General features: G+C 46.2%; 1 protein-coding gene across 2 annotated transcripts in view; it reads left to right on the top strand.

Moving 5' to 3' along the window:
* Positions 1 to 24,000, top strand: part of LOC118230602 (glypican-5-like) — a 112,770-nt gene that overhangs the window by 49,750 nt on the left and 39,020 nt on the right. For both annotated transcript variants that reach the window (XM_035423744.1, XM_035423743.1), the window contains one exon: positions 18,654 to 18,774. In XM_035423744.1, coding sequence (XP_035279635.1) covers positions 18,654 to 18,774 — 121 coding nt within the window. The remainder of the gene's footprint in view (positions 1 to 18,653; positions 18,775 to 24,000) is intronic.

Genomic DNA, 24,000 nt, shown 5'->3' on the forward strand with positions numbered 1-24,000 from the left:
GGGAAATAGTGGGTCCAGAAAAGCTAAAGGCTGTTGTCATGCAAATAAGATGACACATCTGAAACACACACACACGCACACACACACACACACACACACACATTTATACACACATGCATTTTCTCCTCAATGCATGCAAACACACTGAAGTTGCGCCTTAGTCTCTGTAGCTTTCTGTTATTACCTTGTCCTTCCTTCAGCAGGATGCCAGTATTTCTCTCATTCTTGTCTGCCTGACATTTGGGCACAAAGAGAAGAAATCTTTAACCTGCAATCTGTAACTGTGTCCTTGGCTGACCTCCTGGTGATGTGGAGTCAGGGTCGATCGGGGTGTCAGCCTGAAAGAGCCTCGCTCTCTGCACCTGGGAAACCCACAAGCGACAGAGGCCAAATGAGCCTCATCTTTGCTTTCTCATCGATGTGTTTCCCACTCAAATGTTTTGTGCACAATGCTGATTTCCCTCAAGCCATGTTTACTTACTATACTTAATTTACTGTAGGTCTAGTGGAAACACTTAAACAATGTTAAAACCTATAGTCAAAAACCCTGAGAGGGAGTCAGGTGGTGTGCCAGTAGGGGGCACTCTTTCTTCTGAATCTAACAGGAGTCTAGTGCACATGCTAATGGTAACCTTTTAGAGAAGAAATTAAAAGGATCTCCTGATTCACTTTGGTCCCGCATGTAAGACTAGTGGGGACATTAACCCCCACGGCCGGGTAAAATGAATGAACTGACTCTTCTGACTCTTCCTCTAGACACACCCTCCTGTACCCCCTGTCCCCATACCACCCCCACCCCCCTCCACCACCAGTCACAAGCTACGCAATCCCTCTTACGTCCTGTCTTACCTCCTCAGGACGTCTCTACAGATGAAACATTAATTCTCGGTCGACCTTCCCAGTTAGTAGAAGGTGAAGAGAATAAATAAAAGAACAGAAAAGAAAGTATAAAGAAAGAGGCAGGCTAAGGAAGGCCGAGGGGGATCTCTTGGAGGGGGGGGGCACGTATCTCCCAGTGACATTCTAGCGAGATGTCACTTGAGAAACCGAACGGCAGGAGTTGCGCTTGCAGCTCAGCGTTCAGGATTAAATTGACCTTCAGTCTGTCACATGCCTCCCCAGACACCACCTGATTCACACCCCCTCCCCCTCCCTGTGACCCCCCCCCACCTCCATAGTCTGAGTGGGACATCACCGCTGTGCATTAGGCCTGAGCAGCAGGAATGCTGTCACTGCAGTTTCATCTTCCCGGGGATTTCTGCCTGGCACGCTCAGCCAGCAGGTGGCCAGGAACTTAAACTGCACGTCCCATTAAATCAGGGGTGCCTGGCCGGGGAGGGGGTGGGGGTGGGGCAGGACTCTAACTCTACGCAGGCCTGTGCATGCTAACCGTACACGCCCCCCCCCCCCCCACCCACACACACACCACCGCTCCCTCCCGACTGGGGCTCCTGTCTGGGGCATAAGGTGGAGGTGAGGGTTACGTATGTCCCGTCGGCCTATTTGGGGTGCAGTCCCCGAGGTGGGTGCTACCCCTGGAGAGGACGGCCTTCTTGTGTCACTGCAGAAGGTGGGGGGCTGTAGGGGGGGTTGGGAGGGGGGGGAGGGACCATAACGCATTTCAGCCGGGAGCCAATTATTGTGTAACTGCCGCAGGGTGGTTGGTTGGAGACTATAATGGATTTCAGCCAGGAAGCCTTCATAATTAAAATTATGCTTTTTATTAATCTGGCTTGGATCATATTTATTAATATCCTGAGGATCTGATGCAAAGCTCTAATGCAAGACTATAAGTTCATTTTCCCTGAGTGCGGCCATCTGCTAAGGCAAAGCAAATGGACAGCATAATGGATCGGACCAGTGAATCCTGGTGGTTTAAGTCTGGTCTAGTTCTTCCAGATCAAGGGTCTCCAGTCATAGTCATGGAGTCACAAAGTCCGCTGAATTTCTGAACGAGCTACCAATTGTGACCCAGGAAACCAAGTGAGGCGAGTTAGATAACTGTGTAATAAACTCAGCATGGCCTGTGGCTCTCCTGGACCAGGGGTAGCCATACTGTTCCAGATCATTCTTGGTCAATATCACAATGGAGGCACAATGCTAGTAGGCATTGCTATTGTGGCTAGTTGTTCATCACCCTGTTATTGAAGGTAATGCTTGCTTTTCCAAATCATTATTGGGCTCTGCTACTTAGGATTTATGCTGCTCTGACAGTAAAATCTTGCAAGGGAATCATGCAAGGGGGACACGTACGGTCCTCCTAATTTTACCCCTTTAATGTAGAGTGCTCTTACACAAATACCTTTGAACATGAACTGTCACAAAGTTTCCAGAAAACCTTTAACTGTCAGTTGTAAAAAAGCTAATGACAATGATGTATTATGTTCTAACTAGTAGACATTAACAGAATATCAGACGCTCATATTTGTCATATTTGTAGTGTAGCTTTAACCGATGGACACGCGTCCTCGGGCACCTCCCGTCAAGCTAACCGATGTGGCGTTGTCACGGGAACGAGGTGTGATTTTACGGTTGCTCCCGAGCTTCGCGGATCGGGGCCCGCATTCCTTCGCCACCTCAGAGGGGCATTTCGTGCGCGGCTCTCGGACCGGGGTGGAATTCCGGGAATGTTTTTTCTTTTATTTCCCGCCGGCCGGTGGGTTTTTTGTTAATGTTTTAATGCCATTTCCTGCCATTTCTTTCAATGAAAGACTCCTTTCAGTGGCCTTGCAGAGGTGTTAATTTGACACCCTCCCAATATACCTGCAAAAATAATAGAACCCCACTCAAAAATGGTCATGCGTCACATCTTAGTGTTTGCTAGATACAGCGCTGCTGAATTCAGTGATGGATAAGTGATCTTTAACTCTGCCCAGTGTCCACACAACTCCCTCTTACATGTGTTCTGATCAAAGTGTAGAATTTCAGGAAGACTTGACTAATGGAGAATTCAAGTCCATGAGATGGGTTTGAGGTTCAGCTAGCAGAACGGCCTTGTACCCGAGTCTCCTGTACAAGAGGGTTTGTTTGCGGTTTGGGGCCCTGCCAAGTGCTGCACTGGGGACACTTTTTGCCTTGTTTTTTCTAGGACGTGGACCTGCCCGGCTCTCCCAGGTGTAACAAATTTACAGACAAGGGTTTATACTCCTGCCACAGGACCCGTGCCCTGGAATTTACTAAGATTCACAATGGGAGCAAAGAGCTAATTTTCCTTAAAGCAGAAGGTCACCCATTTTGAGCCTGGCTTGAAACGACTGTGATCAGATATTTTTAAAAGATATTCTTGAGGTGCTTGAAAGTTTTGAATGGCCTGAAGATGTAGGAGATATAAGACAGGCCTGGATTTACATAAACTATATATTATATTGTGGACATACATATATATTCAGATGTATTCATTTGTGAGGTGTGCAGAAGCAGGATCATGGGAAAAATAAAAGAAGACTCTTCTCTGCTAAGTAGGAGATATAATCCCCTGTGATGTGCATAACATATCCTAATTAGGATATAACTTGTACCATAATTAAGAGGTTTTGGAGAGAGCCTGTGGCTTTCACTGACAGCAGTGATTATTGTTTCATTGTTTGCACTGGAAACAGCTGAAATAATAAAAAGTCCTGTTTTTTTATGAATTGGAACATTTGTGGTTTCACCCTCCAAGGAGACTTTGGTTTTATTATTGTTTTATTCCATCTTTCTCATAGCATTCATAGTATAATGCAATAAACGGATTATTTCAGCTATATCCAGCTATGTTTCTTCGAATATAATAGAAAGGTTTGGGAGTAAATCTGCTTTAAAATAGCCACAGTATAATGGAAAATACTCATGCAGTTATTTGTGGATGTATAGTTCAGAGTTGCAAGCTCCAGTTCAGAAGAAATTCTGAATGATTTAGCCTTTGATCTTTTAGCTCTCCCCTTTGTGAATGTACCCCATACTGTAGCCCCCCCCAGCCCTCCCCACCCCCCCCCCCCCCCACCCCCCCCCCCCCCCCCCCCCCCCACCCCCGCGTTACCAACTTATGAACCTATATCAGGTTACTGTACTCTATGGAGGAGGCTCCAACCCCCCTCCCCTTATTTTTTTTTAATCTCCATAAGAGATTTTCTCCCTTGGGATTGAATATGCTGTATATCTAATCATATAAGTGCAGCCAAAGTGATTAGAGACAACTCGGACAGCTCCTGTTCTCTCCCGTCCTTCCTGTTCCCATCTTTCCTCACTGTAACCCCTAAGCTCTACAATATGCCTGTGTGTGTGTGTATATGTCTATGCATGTGTGAGCATGCATGTGAGCATGTGCGTGTATATGTGTATGTGCGTGTGAGCATGCATGCATGTGTGTGTGTGTGTGTGTGTGTGTTTGTGTGCGTGTGTGTGTCTGATATACAGGCTGTTTCCACTCTGAGACTTGTGCTCTTACCACCCAGCCAGACCCAGACCTAAGCAATCCTGGGCCTTCACAGCATGCGGATGGGAGGACTCCGGGGGCAATCTGTAAAATTTAGTCTGATGACTCTGAGTTCAACACCGTGCCCCCTCTCCCCTGTCCCCCAACCCCCAGCCCCCCAAACTCAAACCCCCCCCCCCAACCTCCAGCCCCCAAAAGTCCGGCGCCTGACCTCCAACCCTTAGGCTTTGAAGAATGTCAAGACCCTGCAAGTGTCAGGCAGGTTGTTTATGTAGAGAAGTACCAGTGGCCTTTCCTCTTGATCTCTGTTCACCACAGTCTCACGCGTAGTGGTCAACACCGCCACCTTGTGGACGCATGTGCTACACACAGGACAGACAGCTGCCAAAGATTCAGTAGCGTCTCCCAGAGAGGCGCCAGTGGTGAGACTGATGTGTTTTTTCACACATGCTCAGTGAGTTGCTCAATAACAATAATGATAGCATTGTTAATGATAGCTTTGCTCAAAAAAGTTCTCTTCACATACCAAAGTAAAACAGCTTTAACGTTTTTTTTTAACAGTACATAATTATCGTAATAATTATTATAATTGGCTATTTTGATATAGCTATTACTGACCGATACCAATTATTATAATTCTAATTAACATTATTATTACCACAGATGGTATGATTTTCTCCCAAAATAAATGACTTGCCTTGCATTTTGTGTAATGAAAAATGTTATTAAAGAGTCAAGATGTGGTTTTAACATCAAAATGCATGGGTTTATATAAAGACAACACCTTTTCTTTAATCATTTTCTCATATGGGTTGATGGAAGAGGGGCAGCTACATGGTTTGGAACAATGTGCTGACTTTGTTACTAAAGAACTGAATCTGGAATTAAAACAATGTCTCCCATTCCAAACCCATCAAACCCAAGGAGGACTCCGGTCCGTTCCTGGCTTCCCATTGGCTCCTGGGCTCGTTAATCGCTGTCAGACTCAGGGTTCGAGGCTCGGCTGGCTAGACCCCAGGCCAGGCACTTCTTTCTGTCCTCTTTCCACGTAATTTTCCTCTCGATCCGATGGAACGTCCTGCAAAAATTCCACAGCATTCATGTACGCGCGTGCCTCTTCAGCCATTCTCATGCCTGTGTGTGTGTGTGTGTGTGTATCTGTCCTAGGCGACACGTCGCCCCTGTTTCTTTTCATGAGACGTCTTTTCAGGAAGTCGCCCCTCGGGCCAGCGGTTTTCCCCTCATCCGACTCGGCGCGTTTGCTGCCTCATCCTCTGAGGGTTTGGCGAAGAGGCCGATGAGGTCATGCGGCGGATTTGCGCGTCCGCACGAAGCTGCTTCCCCGAGTCCCGTCTTCACATGTGACTGTGCAGTAAACAGCCATTAAAAAGCCATCCAGGCTTACGGAGTGCATTTCCCCTCTCTGACTCTGTATCTCTCTGTCTGTCTGAAGTGATTAAAGGCTGTCCTCGGCCTGCCCTGATGATCAGGGAAGATCACTCATTCTCCGGAGGAGCCTGGCCCCAGGGCCCTTTCAAGCCCGTCCGAGTCCCGTCCTCAAAAAGACCGAACCCGCTCCTTTTATTTTCCTTTTTAATTACAGACGGGCACTTCCTCAACCCCGGTTATAATGAGTAACAGCGAGGATGCGCTTTCACAAGGTCGAGGGAGGGGAGAGAGGCGTGCGAAGAACGAGTACATTCCATATGCCTGCACAAACCAAAACTCCCGTCACTGAATCAACTCTGACAGTTATTATATGAGCCAAACAGGGGCCAAATGTTCTCTGGTAGAGTTAAATGTACTCTGTTGGAGTTGCATTTTGCTGTTTATGACTCACCTTGGGACAAAACTCAGTCACGTTCAAACTGCAGGCACACACGGACACACCCAACTGGGTGCTATACAAATACGTAATGTAGAAATACGATCAGCTCATTTTCGGCACTGATTTACAGTGGCAGCAGACTGCGGAAGGGTGACATTGCGATTAAGCAGTAGCAATATGGGCCAGAGCAAAGGAAATGTGAGGGCATTAAATGAACACACTGGCCACACACTGGCCCACGAGCTGAATGGGAAGCTCTCCCTTATTCTGAAGGGGGCTTCTTACTGACCGCAGAGTTTAGGAACATGAAGACCCTGCAGGTAACTGTCGAGTGAGAGCCAGGCACCATGTGGTCACTGGCAGTAACCTTTCGTGTCTTCAAGCACAGGCCAGATTCTCCTTGGTGTGCTTAGTTCTATTCCTTTTTCTGTGTCCTGCTCAGCTGATGGACTGAGTCCAGCGTGTGGAGCGGAACTGTTTATTTCTCACGCGCTAAATCAGTGTAGCACATCGCTGCTGTACCGCAGTTACCGCCCGCCACATACCACAGAGTTACGGATCTGGGTCGAGCTGCGTAAGAACAAAGCCACGTTGGTCACAAGGGAATGAGATACAAAAACAAGAGGAAAAGAAGAATGGATAGGGTGTTTATCTCTATTAAGCAGAGTCCTACAATAGGTTCAATAACGAGGGACGGCGCTTCGGGGGAAGTTTGGGTAACGTTAGCGCAGGACGTCGTGCGTAGCGCGGTAGGCCTTTAGCGTCATTAGCGCACCTGCTGTCCTACTTCTCCAATCTCCAGACATTTCTGTGGTTCCCATGGCCTGCAGTTCTGTCCCACAGCTTGCAGCCGGGGACAGCGAGGGCATGAAAAACGTAGCTACCTCAGGTGGGATGCTTTTTCAGCCGTCAAACTGCCGCGAGTAGCGGTGAAAATGCGTACAATTCACAAAGCGCCCGCCGTGGGTGGAAAGTGCTTACGACTACATTATCAGGGAGATGGTGACACGGTACGCCGTCTGGGTCATGCGTCTATAACTAGAGCGCTATCTGCATTAACGTCAGTGCCAGAATGACTCATTTTTATGCAAATGGAGTGCAATGTTGGATGTGTTCAATACACAAAGATGATGCAAATTACCACTTGCAGTAAGGGTTTTTTTCAAGAGAAGCAGAAACCTGGCAGTAAATTGGCACAGTCCATTTAAGAGCCGTACAATGCGTGAACTTGCCAGCGACGGTGGGAGCTGTCATCGTTTCCAGAGGAAGACACCGCTAACGTTAAGCTTGCAAGAGAGCAGAACAGAGAGAGAAATTATTGTGCATACAGAAGAGAATTGCTTGACAACAAAGATGACATTGAGCCTGCCCTCTGTAATTAGTTTTCTTCTATAATTTAATTAGGCTATTTCATTGCATAGAAACAAATATTTAGACACTTCCAATAGCCATGTTACTTAAATAAAAATAATTTATTTGAAATAGTCAAATTCTCTGAATTGAGGTGTTGTTCATATATATCCTAAAGAAGTCATGCACCCAATTAAAGTGCATCCCTTGTACAGTGACCTTCAAGTTTCCAATTAAGTATTGAATCAGCATTTGCTCAACTTATAATAGGTGTCTCGCCTTTTGCTTTGTTTGTTCATTCGAAGGTAACTTCATCCGAGACCCATTTGTGAGCTACAAAATAATTGTGCTCAGACAACTGAGACTAGGAGCAGCCTTAAATGTAAATGAATGCAGCACAAAAGATACAAAAACATTTCGCAACCACAAACGGAACATACTGCTCTCGCTAACAATTTGGCCGTGGGTGCGTGGTTCGCTAATTTGGCACAGCGTTTGACCTTGTTGTGCAATGAGGAGCACAAACTGTGCTCAAGGCTGGATACCCCTATGAGAATTGGGACGTATTGTTTTAAAATCTTAAGTACCACATGTAATTTGAATTATGCATCATAGTGTTATGCGGTTCACGCAGGGTTGTCAAGGGTGATGTGAACAGGGCTCACTATATACTATGAACAGTGGCCACTAGAGGGAGCCTGAGATCCAAGCTAGTGTTGGATTAGGGAGTTACACCATCTGGTCTGTGTATAAATAACAGCTACATTTATTCAAGTTATCATGTTTGTTGCTTAGCATGTCACAAAATTTAAAGCTGGATGCTGAAACTGTACTATTTTATCTCTGGCATTGCTCTCTTGTTGCCATAGGAATGCATGCACTGAGGAACTGCAGAATTGTTTCCATCCCACATTACAGTCTGCCTGTTTTCTGTTTTGGTAGCATAAGCATTTGTTAGATAAAAGGGGATGGCAGTCCAACCAGGCATTAAAGAATTTGACTGTTCACATAAGGGCGGCCTCATCTATGGAGTAACATTTCACTTGGAAGATAAAGAGAGAATAGCTGTACTCAGCTTTTTAACGATAATTCTTTGTTAGTTTCCGTGCAGTTTTTAAAAAATTTTCTTAATATTTTAATTTATATTGACTAATTTTCACCCACTGTCAATTTGGAAAGTAGGGGCAAAATTGGCAATGGCAGCAAGTTGAATTGTGCAGTCTGCTGCCCGGGCAAGAGAAGCTGAAATTATAAAGCACATATTTGGAATTCTATTAAACGTACTGTTCGTAGAGGTTTGGCTGGATTATGTGCATGTTTTCCCGCGGGATTGTGGGAAGCAGTTCTTGTATTCACCGCAGGGAATTTGCGTGTTTTCCAAGCTCAAGGCGAAAGAGTACTGCATGCAGATTCAAAAGACAAGGAGAAAATAATGGGTCTCTTTGGCCTGAATGTGAAATACCACTCGTATCAGCGAAGGTCAGTGTCTGAGGTTCGAGGGGGGGGGGATTCTCACATCCTTCCATCCCCAGTGGCATTTCCGCCTCCGGGTACCCGTTCGACTCTTCCGCCAAGCTTCTTACCATTTTAACTGTAACTAGGATGAGAGGAGCTCGTCCTCTGTTGCTATAATAAGGTTTTCGCTCCTGTCTTGCCATTTCTCTTGGCATCTCTTCTGCAATTACTGTGATCGATGAGTCCTGTGCTGACCTCCGGGGGCAGCACTGAGGGCTCCTGTGATGTGATGCTCTGAGAGTTTGGCCTGTTTCAGTAGATTGGGGGGACGGGACGGTGGTGCAATGGATAGCACTGGAGCCTTTCTGTGTGGTGTTTGCACATTCTCTCCCATGCTCACGTGGGTTTCCTCTGGGTACTCCGATACTTCATTGTTCAACTAGAGAGTGCTGACCAAAAGACATGCAGGTTAGGCTAATTGAAGAGTGTGAATTGTTTGGCCGTAGGTATTGGCGACCTATCCAGGGTGTATTCCTGCCTCTTGACCACTTGCCCAATGCATGCTGGGATAGACTCCAGGGAACCGCCCCACCCCGACTCTGAAGCAGGCATGGGAGTGACATCCCGGTTGGTGCCAACAGATGGCAGTGTGGGACCAGCATTGAGGGAAGCCAGACTTCTCCCCAGCCTTTGCCAAGAGTGAAGTTGTACGTAAGACCATGGCACTAAGGTCAAACTGTGTTTGACCGATGACCAGGAGCTTTTTGTAGTAGACATGTTTCTGTTAATTTGGGATAGAAGTTAAAACCTCTAGTTTTAGTGGGGGCCTTGGCAGTGGGAGGGGTAGCAGGTGGTAACAACAGCAACGTCCAAATAGACAAGAATCATTACCATGGGTTAAACAACAAAGCATCAGCGCTGCTAGCATCTGAACGGGACTAATGTGGCCACAGTGTAATGCTGCACTGAGAGTGGACAAAGCACTACATTACATTACATTACATTACATTACATTACAGGCATTTGGCAGACGCTCTTATCCAGAGCGACGTACAACAAAGTGTATAACCATAACCAGGAACAAGTATGACGAAACCCCTAGAGAGAAGTACCGGTCCAAGTGCAGGGAACAACCGCATAGTTCAACTTGGACCCTGAAGGTTAAACTGATTAACACTAACAACGAGAACGGCAACAACGCAGTCTATGGAAAAAGTACAAGCAGTAGTTAAGACAGTTAATGCACCTAAGTCACCTACGAAACAGCTGCCTAGTTACAACCCTAAGCTCACAGTCATTTACAGGGGGGTAGGGAGGGATGGGGAGAGGTGCAGCTGAAGAGGTGGGTCTTCAGTCGTCGTTTGAAATGGGTCAGTGTCTCAGCTGTTCTGACCTCCACAGGGAGGTCATTCCACCATCGTGGGGCCAGAACAGACAGGAGATGTGTTCTGGAAGTGCAGGTGCGAAGAGGGGGAGGTGCTAGGCGTCCTGAGGTAGCAGAACGGAGGAATCTGGCTGGCATGTAGGGTTTGAATATCTTGTGGAGGTATGCTGGGGCTGATCCTTTGACTGCCTTTGACAGCCACAAAGCTGTGCTATAACAGTGACAGCTGTTCTTTACCATAGATATATGGGTTCATCCCTCTATGTGAATTTTGGTTCAGTGTCCCCTTCAGCTGGTCTGTTTGAGGGCCATGCTATCTTTACCTCCTCTAACCGTTCCCTCACTTCGATGGGTTACATGTACTTCAATAGCAATTAGCAGCTTCATAAGGCTTCCTGTGGGACATTTTCCACCCTTGTCCCTCTTTGCTTTCCCAATTCTTTTTTTTTTTGGTCTTCTTTTTTTTGCTGAGCAGGTATTGACAGTCGAATTTCAGGGAATACATTGCTTACGTGTAGTAAAGACTTCCAGTCACCAATAAACCTCCAAGTCCCAAAAAAAAAAATCAATATGCATTCATTCCCTCCAGGAGCCCAGCCCGGTTTGAGGAAGACGTGTTTTAAATGTTGAGCACGGGACCAGAGCTGCTGAGGACTGTAATAACTTAATGATAAGAATCCTCCCCCAGAGAACATGTCTGGCCTTTTAAACGAGCTTGAACCGACAGACTGTAATATGACTGACATGAGGTATTTAAAGAGCGTGACCATAAAGGAACTTGATTACCTCAATTACGAATGTGTGTGTGTGTGTGTGTGTGTGTGTGTGTGTGTGTGTGTGTGTGTGTGTGAGTGTGTGCGCGTGTGCATGTGAGTGTGTGCATGTTTGAGACCCTGTGATGCTGGAATCAAGACAAAAACTCTGACACTGATTGTATGGTTTAGGAATCTAAATATATCTGTATGCTCACACACACACACACACACACACTCTCTCTCTCTCTCTCTCTCTCGCTCTCTCGCAGGGACACACATGCTATATGTACCTCACATCATGGCTAGAGCCCAAAGGCTGAGCCACAGGGAACTGATTGGAGACTCAGTGTTCTGTTCTCAGTGTACCGAGGAGCTAAAACTCATAAAGGATGCTGATACAATCACAGCACCCCCTCATCGTCTTGTTTTTTTTGCGAAAGACACGGGAGGAGACAAAAAAAACAAACCGAAGAAACGTTCCGTTATTTCCAAATGAGGAAGAGACGGGTCCGTTTCAGCATCGCTCCGTGAAGCAGCCGGCGTAGCGCGTACGCGGTCTGTGTCCTCGGACGGGTCGCTGTCCACCGGGCGACGGCCCGTCTGCGCGCCTCTCCCGTCGCGAGCGAGCCTCCGCTCTCCCACCGCCAGACAGCTGCCGTCCACATGGGCTCCAGCAGCACGCCGACCCATCCCACGGTCCTCTGGGACGCGGGCTTGGCCCCGCGCCCCTGCCCACAGGTTGACGCCTGCACCGCGCCCCTGCTTCCCCCCCGGGTTTCGCTGGCTCAGTACAACCCCCCCTCCCCCGCCTCCCCCTCACCCCGCGGCTCGCAGATCAGAAACGCAGCCGGGAAATTGTCTGGGTTCAAGGCCTCCCCACCCCCATCCTCCCCCCCCCACCTCGTCCCAAACCACACCTTCTGTCACCGAGCTCAGTCCCGCTTTGTGACGGCAGAGCTGGAAAGTAACATGATAGATCTTAGGAGGCTTCAGAACAAATGCGTAAATGCACTCTCTGACACCGCAGGGTAATAATAACAAACACTGTACATCGCACACCAGCGACATACCTCTGCTGGCTACACGGCATTACAGGGATGTATCAGAGGTTGCAAACAATCAATCACATTTTATTTATATAGCATATTTTACAGAGAATCTTTCACAGTATACCCAGGTCTAAACCCCCACAAAGCAAGCCAAAGATGACCGTGGAATAAAAAAAACTCCCTGGATGGCATGTAGAAAAAACCTTGAGAGGAACCAGACTCGGTCGAAGCAGCTTGTCCTCCTTTGGCCAGCTCAGAGTCCCAATTAAATGTAAAAAATGCGCGATTGTGGTCCCCAGTTCTCTTATATAACCCTTTCTGTCCGTCAAGAGGAGAATGCTTTTAATACAAGCTCTGTTTCTGTTTCATACGTAGGAGCTTCCAGGACAGAATTCACTGACATCAACTGGACTTATATCTTGCAATTTAGGTCTGTCTAAAATGGTGTTTAGTTGCAGAATGTGCCAAGCCTGCTATTTGCCAGATTCGATTTGGACATTCTAGTGGTCTGATTTAATTTTTCTCTCTCTTCCCACTGTAATTACAGCCTGCTGCTTACCGCATTGTGCCTTATATACTGCCCTCCAGATTTCCATTGTTCGACTGGAGAATGCGGACGAAAAATACAGAAGTACAAGAGCATTTGTCAAGCCGGTGTGCTATCCCAAATGGACATGTGCAAGGACTGGCCATGCAGCTCTCGAATCACAGCTTCTGCTGTTTGAATGTGTGACAGTACATATGGAAGAAAACTCTTTGCCTAAAGTTTTGTCTAACATTGGTATCTGGCTCCGAATTTTACTCCACAGACCACACTAATCAATCATACAACACCTCCCTGTGCAGCTATTTGGCCCTATTGCCACTGGTATAGTCAGGATTCCGTACCAGGCATCACACTCTGAAACCCAGGGTTTTGATTAGATGAGTGACTCACCATGTCCTGTGCTTACCCAGGAGACATTATGCATGTGCACGCAGTGTGCTACAGGAGACTTAGCTCAGTTGGAGGAGGAGCAGATCGCACTGATGACAACCAATAGCGTTAAGGTGTCTGGCAAACTGGCAAATCAGAGGCAGTAGGTGGCCCAAGAAGCTTGTCCGTTCTTGGCAGGATGGAACCGTTTATGTCATGCTGTTGCAAACTCCTGGTCAAAGTTGACCAATAACAACACCTGAAATAGCAAAATCAGTGTTGTAGCACTGTGGTCTGTGCCTGCTCAACTTGCTGTGAGTCAACCGCGTCGAGAGGCACATTTTCTTCTGGTCCGAGAGGAAGGCCTTGCCTTTAAGGAGTGCCTTGTAAACATGCACTCGGCGCAGAGCAGGACTGTGGGAGAGCGGGCCTGCAGGAAGGTCTTCTGAGAGGTCTCCCCGGGTGCCCGTTTGTTGTGGCTCCGAGCCGAGAGCAAGGCTGGGGAAGGGCCCGTTTGGGGCTCCCGGGCCTGACGGGGGGAACGGCGCGGCGCGGCTCTGGAGCAGAAGGATAACGACACGCCGCAGCCAAGCGTTCCGTTTAGGTCCGATAAACGCTCCGGGATCTTTATCGTCAACGTCCTTCAAACGGGATTAAGTCAGCACAAGCTCCGCTGGACTGCACCCTGCCTGTTCTGCACAATGTAAAAATAAAACGAGCTCTCTACCGTCCAAGTGCCTGCCATGTCCCAGCAACTTTGCTCTTCGCTGATTAAATGTTTATCTTGGTGGCTTTTCCGTATTAATGTGTTTATTTGAGGAGGGCATCCAAGCTCTCTTTATGTGTGTTCTAACCATAAATTCCTGTGAGAAAGGCATGTCCTTTTCAAACAGTGTTGCCATTTTGGTGGTGAGTATTTCAACATATTTCGAATGTTGCTCGTAAATCCGAGGACCAAAATCCGCCATGCGAATTAGTTTCCACTTCATGTTTGTTTTTGTAGTTTTTGAATAGCGGGGATCTTCATGACACAATACTCTGTACTACAGTTCACTGGTTTCACAAATAATAACCATCCAAAGAATGGTACAAAGAATCTGCAATGTGTCATCTTTAACACTGTTAGGCTGTCAGAGTTTTTGCAGTATGCGGTTGCTATGACATGCTGCTGTAGCATGACTCTGCTAGGGGCAGTTCAGTTTGCTCATCTTTCAGCTATGGAATGATGTTTCAGAACTCCATAATGCATTTGCACGCATTATGTCCTTTTAAATCAAACGCATTTTAATTAAATACACTGACACTGTAAAAATGTTCAGGATTCCATATTAATCACCAGATTTCCAAGCTGATTACTGAATTCCGTGATTCCGTCTATATTCTCCACATTACAGAAACAGACACGGAACTCATATTCACTTGCCATATCGATATAAGAGTATATGACCTAAGACTAATTATCACTGTAAGTACAGTCCAGGGACTATTTGCAGCAACAACATTTTATGTATACTATACTGTACAATAGATGTCACAGAGATGGTAGATGTGCATGTACATCTTCATGTTTGGGCTCAATTGATGACTAGTCTTAGTTTACTTCAAAGATAGAATCAGAGTAGTGCAGTAAGACTGCACGAAGAGAGTACAGTATATCCTTACTGTGTTCTCCCCTAATACCCAATGCTGTAAACGTTTAAATGTCCTGGATGCATAATGGTCAATCAACCGTCCTTGCAGTGCCAATATTCATGATATAGTACTGCTAAATGGAATGTTATACATCACTTTAATGGCATAGTGCTTTCCACTAACATAAACATCATAGGTATTGGAAAATTGTAAGCAGTCAAGCATAATAAAAATGTGACTTTTAACATCTCTTTAAGCTTCCTTAGTTCAACGTTTAGATCTTTTGGTGCGCGCAGTGGAAAATTGCTGTTAACTTCAAAATAGCAGCGAAGGGCGAAATGAATGAGATTCTGCTTGAATGCTCGCTAAGTTCAGAAATGGACCTGTCATTGCTTAGGTGGGCTTTTGAAGTTTTGACCTGAGATGCAAATAATTGAAATGTGAGACAAATTACTTTTAGAGACTGTTCCTTGATCTTCTGGAGGCAAGTTGATTTGGCCAGCACCAAGTTATTTATTTTTTCTTAATTTTATTTTTTCAAAAAAGATCACTAGAAAGTGGGGATTGAATAGGCAAGAGTAAGAGACAGAGGGAGGGAGATTGACAGGGAGATAAGTTAAGAGAAGACGAGAGAAGAAAAGACAGATTGGGAGGAAGGGGGGAGGGCGGTTCTGATTGAGGGTGCTCCATCATGGTGTCTGGTGCTCGGTAATTAGCTGGCATATATCAGTGCAAAATCAATTAAAGAAGTCAACGGCTATGCTCCTGGCAGAGCAGGCTGCCATGTTCTCCCACTTCAAATGACTATAATGAGGTAGCGGATGCAGTGGTCAGAGTTTTTTGTTTCATTACCCTAATAACGCTCCCCCGCCCCCTCCTCCCCCCACTTACCAGTTATGCGGTCAATATTTGGATTTGCAGTTGAAGCACGCTCAGTCATTTCACAGCACGCAAGCGATCTGGCTTTTTAATTAATCATTTCTGTCAGTAAAGTGGGCTGCCCGAAAACTATTGATCTTGTCTCTCGAGAAGACGGTCGTCTTCCTTCAACCAGGTGCTTAATTTGCTGTCGAGAAAGGAACGGTCCCGATACTGCGGACACAATCACATTACCGACACAAATGATTCAAGTTTAAATAATGTTTTACCATCTCCTGGCACGAGTTGATAGCTAAAAAGGTATGTTATCTCTCCACTCCGAACGGCTGGGAAAATATACAAACGAGGCGAATCTGCTAGCAGTGTGCTCTCAGTGTCACCACCATTTACTGACAACCACCTCACGACTGAGAGCAAACTGCGGCTCTCCAAAAAACAGCATCACAGACAGGCTTACGAGGGACAGATGGGGCATTGGTAAGAACCAGGATTCTTTATAACGCCCCTTCCAATTTATTCTTAGGGCTGGGGAATAATTAAATGGTGATAACCATGAATGGATAGACATGAACTGTTTATATTTGAAAGACAGCGATTGAGTTGAAAAGGCAGCGATTGGATTGATATATAGCGCTGTACTCTGATATTCAGCTGGAAGTACGAGTTTAATTTCCTGCCCTGACGCAACATCTACAAAGGTCAGATCGCTCCCGCTTTGTTTACATTTGTCTCCCCTGAGCTCTGGGTTGGCCTGCCTTGTCAGATCCAGGATTGGCCTCAGTTCTTCTGTAGCTGAGCCTCATGATTATGTTATCCATCGCGGTTTCCGCACCTGAAACAGTGCTCAAATATCACACATCTTGGACCTTCGTACACAAAATCCTGCTGCATTATTTGCTTTCCTTGTCAGTCTGTGATGTCACCATTAGCGCATTTCGACCAGGTTGGCCTTCTCACTTGCATTCTTGCATGCCTTACGTGGAGCAGGTTCTGGGACCGTAAATATTTGGACATTTCACACATGGTTTGTGTTTATTGAGCTCACTTTGCTGCTTTGGTGTTTTTGGTGTGGGTGAACTTTTCTCACTGTACGCACACTACTTCTGCTTCTTCACACAAGCTCTCGTTGTTCACATTTTAGCCGTTTCAGTTGCTATGCGCGCATCCATAGCTCTGTCACACATTTAAGTCTTTCCATCTTTCCATTTCTCCGGAGGCATTATCATGAGTTCTGCATCTATCTCTAATGATGGATTCTGTCTCTAGCAATCGAAACAGTCTCGCTCTCTCTAATCGCATGTGGAAAATGCTTACCTTTCAAGTATACCCTAACTTGTTTCAGCACAAAATATTAGCGTTACTGCACTCAAAGTAAGGTTTCCTCTTTTAGTTGAAAGCAATAGAAAACGTATGTCATGTCTTTCCGTTACATGCTGGAAGAATAAAGTGGTTATTTCACTGTCTTCTTCTGTTTCACCACTCATGGGCGTATCATGAAGCACTTTGCTTGAAATCTTTCACATTGTCTACCAAATTCACTGACAGCTGCGGTCCAGGCGGGATTTTGTTTATTCGTTTTTCACTTTTCTTGCATTGTTTGACTTTTCGTTTCTTATATTTCCAACAGGATTATTTTTATTTCCTCTGGCTAAGTTTTCTGCAAGGCTAGCAAGGGTATCGCTAACAATGGCAGTTTGATAGTGGCGCCAACTTCCTTCTTTTTGGTCATGAAACTTTTTGGTGGCCTGATCTGACCCCCTTAAAAGTTTTTTTATTTTCTTTTACATTTTAAAGCAAGAATACAGCATCACTTCTTGAGTTTCTTTTATTGGAGAACCCTGTACGCAGAGCGCCGCGGCTAAAAGCTTCCTAAGCACCTAGCTCCTTTTCTGCACTGATGTAGCGCCTGTTATTAGCGCATAACATCTCGACGAGGCTTCTGGTATTGATGGGTTTCCTGCGGAGTTTGGTGGGGAGTTTCGCACGGTTCTTGGGCCAGCTTAGAGAAAGGGCCTCGGACAGAAAAGGATGGTATTGCGCTGAGTGCTGACTGAGAGCAGCCAAAATGGATGCTTTGAGTGGATTCCAACCTGGCGGCACCATTATATTGCAGAGCCGGCTGCTAAGCTGCAGAGCCAGGTTGCCAGAGACAGAAAACCGATGCACTCAAACTCTTATCGCCTTTATACACGTACTGCCTGTGCTGCGCGTGTGTAAAGGCGGGGTACTTCATCAAATTTCAGAAATATTAAAAATACTGGAAGCAACATATCGCATGCTGCTTCTCAAAATAGGCAGGCTACTAATGTAAAAGAAAAACAGGAGGCCATAAATTAATCTAATAGATTTTCAAAAGTGACCATGGATTGGTCTTATTCGTCTTTATGTCTAGAGCTCTTCCTCTCTTTGTTCCCGTCAATGTGCTCCTGTATATGCAGTCAATGGAAACAAGTCTGATCACTTGTCATTTTGCATCCTGTATTCCAAATATGGCTGTTATTGTACAAAAGACAGTCCAAAACCATTTTTTTATTTTATTTTTTAGAATGTCATTCCTCAGTCCCATTTCAGGCACGATTAATGGCATTATTGTGTCATAAGCTGACAAAAGTGTTATTTAAAATGTCTAACAAGAGCGTACAATCGAACGGACACAAACCACACAAAGAATTTTTTTATCAGGGCTGAAATGTATGTTTTTCTCACGATGGCTGCTGACCTTTGTGAAATGCATGCATTTGATCTGTGAATGTATTGTCTTGGCTGATATGCATCAGTAACACTGAACATCTTTCCAAAGTTTGCTGTCTGGGGTGGGGGATAGCAGGTGGAATTGGCATCATCTGGCATGGCAACTGCTAGTAGTATGTCTGTAGGTGGTGCCTGTTGAAACAAGGATACAGGAAGGAAAATGCAGTGATTGTCTTTAGATCAACTGTTTTAACCAACGGCTCTTCACTTCCTCTCTCTGTGTCTCTCCTTCTGTCTCAGTTATAGCACCCGTGTGGTAGACAGTGGCCTGCAGGCCCAGAGACAGAACCCAGAGGTCAAAGTGCGGAGTATCGACGCCGTGCTGACTGAAGCGAAGGAGATGCTGGAGCGCTTCAACCAGGTAAGCTGGCACCTGGAGCCTCACACCCAACCAGAAATCACACACACCACACACACACACACACACGCACACGCACACACACACGTACACCCAAACACACGCACACGCACACACACACACAACACACACACGCACACGCACACAACACACACACGCATATACAAGCACACACACACACAGACCCACACACTCACAATACATTCGATTTAACGCTCTTTTCTCAGACTCAAGCACACATGCATACAGTCTCTCTGTCACTAATATCTCACCAATACTGCAATTGTAAGGGGTGGAATTATTGGTATAACCCTTCCACACACTCCAAATACATATTTTCAAAAATATGTATTTCAAAAATACATGGCTGCCTTGAAGTTATGCAGTCTCTTTGCTCTGGCAGTGATGGCCACAGTGATTTTCATATCACTAGATCCTGTGATAAGGCTGCAATATAAGATTTGTTACCTATCAACAAAAATAGGTAAAAAGCATGGGAAACAGGCACAAAACTTGGTAAACTGTTAACATGGCAACACTATTGGCAAAATGAAACCATTTCCTCTATTTGCTAAATCTCAGCATTCATCAGTTGGTGTCTGTTGTAAAGCTGTATATCAGCCAGGAATGCTGTAAATCTTTTTTAAGGGAAGCGTTTGTTCTTGCCTTGTGCAGACAGTGGCTGGGCTGTTGGCTCTGTGCAGGCTGGGTGATGGGGGTCATGGAGGCCCAGATAGAGCTGTAAATCTGCATGAAAACTGTATGTATGTGTGTGTGTGTGTGTGTGTGTGTGTGCGTATGTGTGTGTACGCCTGTGAGTGAGTGTGTGTGCGTGTATGTGTGTGTGCCTGTGAGTGAGCGTGTGTGTGTGTGTGTGTGTGTATGAGTGAGTGTGTGTGTGTGTGTGTGTGTGCCTGTGAGTGTGTGTGTGTGTGTGAGTGAGTGTGTATGTGTGTGTGTGTGTGTATGTGTGTGTGCCTGTGAGTGAGTGTGTGTGCGTGTATGTGTGTGTGCCTGTGAGTGAGCGTGTGTGTGTGTGTGTGTGTGCCTGTGAGTGTGTGTGTGTGTGTGTGTGCCTGTGAGTGTGTGTGCGTGTATGTGTGTGTGCGTGTGAGAATAAGTGTGTGTGCATATATGTGTGCCTGTGTGAGTGTGTGTGAGTGTGTGTGTGTGTGTGTGCGTGTGTGTGTGTGTGGGAGTGTGCGTGTGTGTGTGTGTATGTGTGTGTGTGTGTGTGTGTGCCTGTGAGTGAGTGTGTGTGTGTGTGTGTGTGTGTGTGTGCCTGTGAGTGAGTGTGTGTGTGTGTGTGTGTGTGTGTGTGTGTGTGTGTGGGAGAGGGGTTGTGTATCCTCTTCGTGTCCCTGGAGGGTGACTCAGCAGTGGGAATGGCGTGTTTGGTCACACGCTCCTGGCGAGGGAGCGGACCCGTGAAATGAGCGAGGCTGGGGTGCGGGTCACGGCGCGGGCCGCAGGAATGCTGCAGCCCGTCCTGCGAGCGGCGCTGGCGCAGACGGCGTCTCCGCACACGGAACACGGCGTCTCTGCACCCTGCTGGGCTCCTTCCCTGCCCCCGTTTCTTCTTATTTTCTTCTCTTCTCTTTTTTTTTTGGGGGGGGGGGGAGGGAGAAAATGAGGAGCAGACAGTTGGTTCTGCTCAGGACGCAGGGCTGTCTCGACGCCTGTTCATTTGACGGCTAACGCTGGAGCGCTGCTTGTGTCAGAGCCTGGCTCTCCCTGCGGAAGCTCTCACGGGCCCGTTAGCCCGGGCCAGCGTTGTGTGACAGGCGGGGGAGGCCGTAATGACCACAGAGGCCCCTCCCTGGAGAGCTCAGCGGACGCCGGGCTTGTTTGTCTGCCCGAAGAGCCCTCGTGTGTCCAGCAGTGGCCACTCTTCCCACTGGACCAGATCAAACAGTGGGGAATGGGGAAAAGTACAGTGTCCGGGAATGGGAAACAAACAAATCTGACCCTTCCCCTAAATCTGATTTGGTTGCGAAATCCCTTGTGCTCCCTACCTGCTTTGATCCCCCAGGTAACCACTGGAATAATAGTTAAGTTCCCAGATAAAAGGAAATAAGTAGATGTGCACCCTCCATGCAGTGTTTGTATTTCAATCACATTGTCATTTCATGTGCCCCATGCTGGTGGATCTTAGCCATACTGGCCTGCTTTTCCTTGCAGTGATAAGGAGTGATGTGCGGAAATAATACGCTTCCTTGCCCAGTTTAACTCTGGAATTTTCCCAAGCTGACCATTCAGAGAGAGGTGTCAAAGACCAATAGGATGCAGCCACGGGTCAGGATTGGGCTGCTGAGAAAGTGGAGACGACACAAGCTACTTTAAAGCGATTGTGTACTTTTGAGCATTTTGTCATGCAAATGTGATTAAATCTGAATAGGCCCCCAGATAAACAGCCACTTCCCCAGACGCCCTGGGGACCCATTCAGAAGATAAACAGGGACAGATTAAGGTTCCTCCCCGACTCATTTTAGCTGCTCACACAGTGCTCTCTCTCTCTCTCTCTCTCTCTCTTTATCTATCTACCTATCTCTCTTTTTCCCTCTCCCCTCTCTCTCTCTCTCTCTCTCTCTCTCTCTCTCTCTCTCTCTCTCCCTCTCTCTCTCTCTGTCACTGAATTCAGTAATGCTTTATTGCCATGAAATGGGCCAACCAGAAAAATGACACATGCTGCATATCTATTGTGAATGGCTGTGTGGCAACCTGCACCTGTTTCCGAGTGGTGCCATATAAAAATAAATAACTGTGGACTGATGACTGTGTACCACAATTTGGGCCAAAGCCATTCACAATGAGGACATAACAGTGAGACATAAAGCTCTCCATCTTTGTCCCTCCACTTCCTCTCGCTCTCTCTCTTTCTCTCTTCCTCTCCTTCAGCTCTGAGATCCACTTCCGTAAGTGACATATCGGCACCTTCTTTTCTGAGCGACGCCCACCGCTTTTTTTTTTGCGTGGAGTTCAGGGTGATGAAGGTTGCGTTGTCATGGAAATGTAGGAGAGCGCCACAGTCTTGTTGACACTTGTGAGGCCTTTCCTCCCTTTTACCATCAGGTGTGAAATATTTAGCGAAGCCTCCACATCCCTTCCCTGAGACCTTTCGTGCTCATTGAAGATAAGGGAGGGGGTGGCAACTCGACCGCCGTGTCAAACAGGTTTGTCTGCTGCAGCCTCAAGAAGAGCACATGTACGCACACACACACACACACACACACACACACACACACACGCACACCCACACACACACACACACACACACACACACACACACGCACACACACACACAGGGAAGAGCTTTAACTATAAAAAAATGCCAGTGTGCAAAGGCAATTACTGTATAATCAAGCCATACTGTGAGAGTTCTCTGGTGATTAGAGATGAAAGTTGTTGAGCTGTGAAGCTGCACTCCAAGTAAAACCTGTGGACTTCCCATGGTTATTTTCACATAATTGTTGAGCGCAAGGACACTGAATTCTGTCTCCACATTTAAACCTGCAAGAAATTTGTATTCAAGTCAGCAGCACCGGAATACGCGTTTTAGTCATTTCCAGATGCACACAAGACTTTAGGATTTATTAAGAATTTTTATATTAAATCTTCAGGCAACAAAATAAAAGTGCTCCCCCACCCCCTCACTGGTCTGGGTACACTGTTCTGGATGTAATGGGTGTTAAAGAGCTGCAGGTAAAGATCGCTCGATGATTTAATATATAATGGAGGTTAGCGTATGACTCTCTGTGGAGCAGTTCTGCCTCAGCCTCCTCCGGCACATCATAAAGGCGTCTAATGTGAAGTGTAAATATTTAAAAGGAGGGGTCTTGATTGCAGGCCATCCTCGCAGCTGCTTTCGGGTGGAGATGCACCAAAGCCCGTTCGCTCCGAGACCCCTGTTATTGGTCCATTAAAACCTCTTTTTTCGAAGCCGCAGTTTTTCTGCTTTCCGTCAGACAAGATGGTGGGCTCTAGAATTGCATCGGATAGAGAGTGGAAGCTTTATATGATACTATATGAGTGCATTAAGCCCAGGAACCGGACTGACAAAGACTGGGAGTGATAGGATGGATACTGAGTTGCTTTACAGTATTTATTTCTCAGTATAGCTCCTGCTAACTTACCATTTCTTTCTTCTCAGCGAGAGAGCTCTAAATCCTGAACTTCTCGGCGTCCGGTTATTTAGGGATAGCTTAATTTTCAAAGGTCAGTTTCATTGAGTAGCGCTGATACCATTTGATTTCCTGAAGAATGCATTGCCCAGGGTGTAATGTCATTTACATTTCCTTTGTCCCAAAGGAAGCGGCCACATTTCCGTCACAATAATTATCCAAATGATGTTTTGTCTGCAGGCAGGGAGCAGGGCTTGGGAATTTGTCTGAATTCGGATGCGCTGTATGTCTCCGCAAAGTGCAAAGAGCAAAAAGGTCAGCAACAGTGCAACAGAACTATAAAAATGGCAGATTAAACATTCTTTTAAAGGTTGATCGTCAGGCTTGGAAAGCACATTAGTGTACGTGTAACTGTAAACTTTTTTGTTGGTTGAAGTTAGCGCAATGAAGAGAGTGTGCCCGTTTAGCAGGGTGTTTGGTTGTGCCACATCGACAATGCTTAAGGTTTTTTTTTATCCCTGAGTTATGGGGTACAGTGGCTGAACTTGGGCTGGCTAATGGCTAATGGCCTACTTCCTCAGAGAGAGACAGTGAGAGTAAGCTAGAGATGCACATTTAGAGGTACTGCCAGGGAAGGCCCTCCACATCAGTGCCACAGTGAGCTGAAGATTAATCATTTTTGCTGTGACGGCTAAAAGCAGTCTTAGACAGCAGTGTCCCGCCACACATTTACAAACTCATTCGAATGAGCAGCACGCACAGTAAGGCTGTAAGGCTAGAGAGTGAAAAAGCGTGTTTTACAAAACAGTGGCTGCACAGCGATGGTACAGTATTCAGGGCTCATGCATCCCAGGGGCATTTGTCCTTAGTCTTCTGGTATGTATTTCTACATCTATTACACTTATATAACAATGTAATTGTGGGTCTGAACACGTGTAATAATAAAAAATAAAATGAAAGACATCGGTCATACTAAAAATGACAGTTGTTGTATTTTAAATGATCGTCGCAACTGACATCAGTGACAGAAACCAAATAAGATCGAATTTGAAGGAAAACAATTAAAATATTTTGATGTGCTCCTGAAATGGACACAATTTAGATCTGT

This window comes from Anguilla anguilla, chromosome 6 (assembly GCF_013347855.1).
Source record: "Anguilla anguilla isolate fAngAng1 chromosome 6, fAngAng1.pri, whole genome shotgun sequence".
Classification (NCBI taxonomy): Eukaryota; Metazoa; Chordata; class Actinopteri; order Anguilliformes; family Anguillidae; genus Anguilla; species Anguilla anguilla.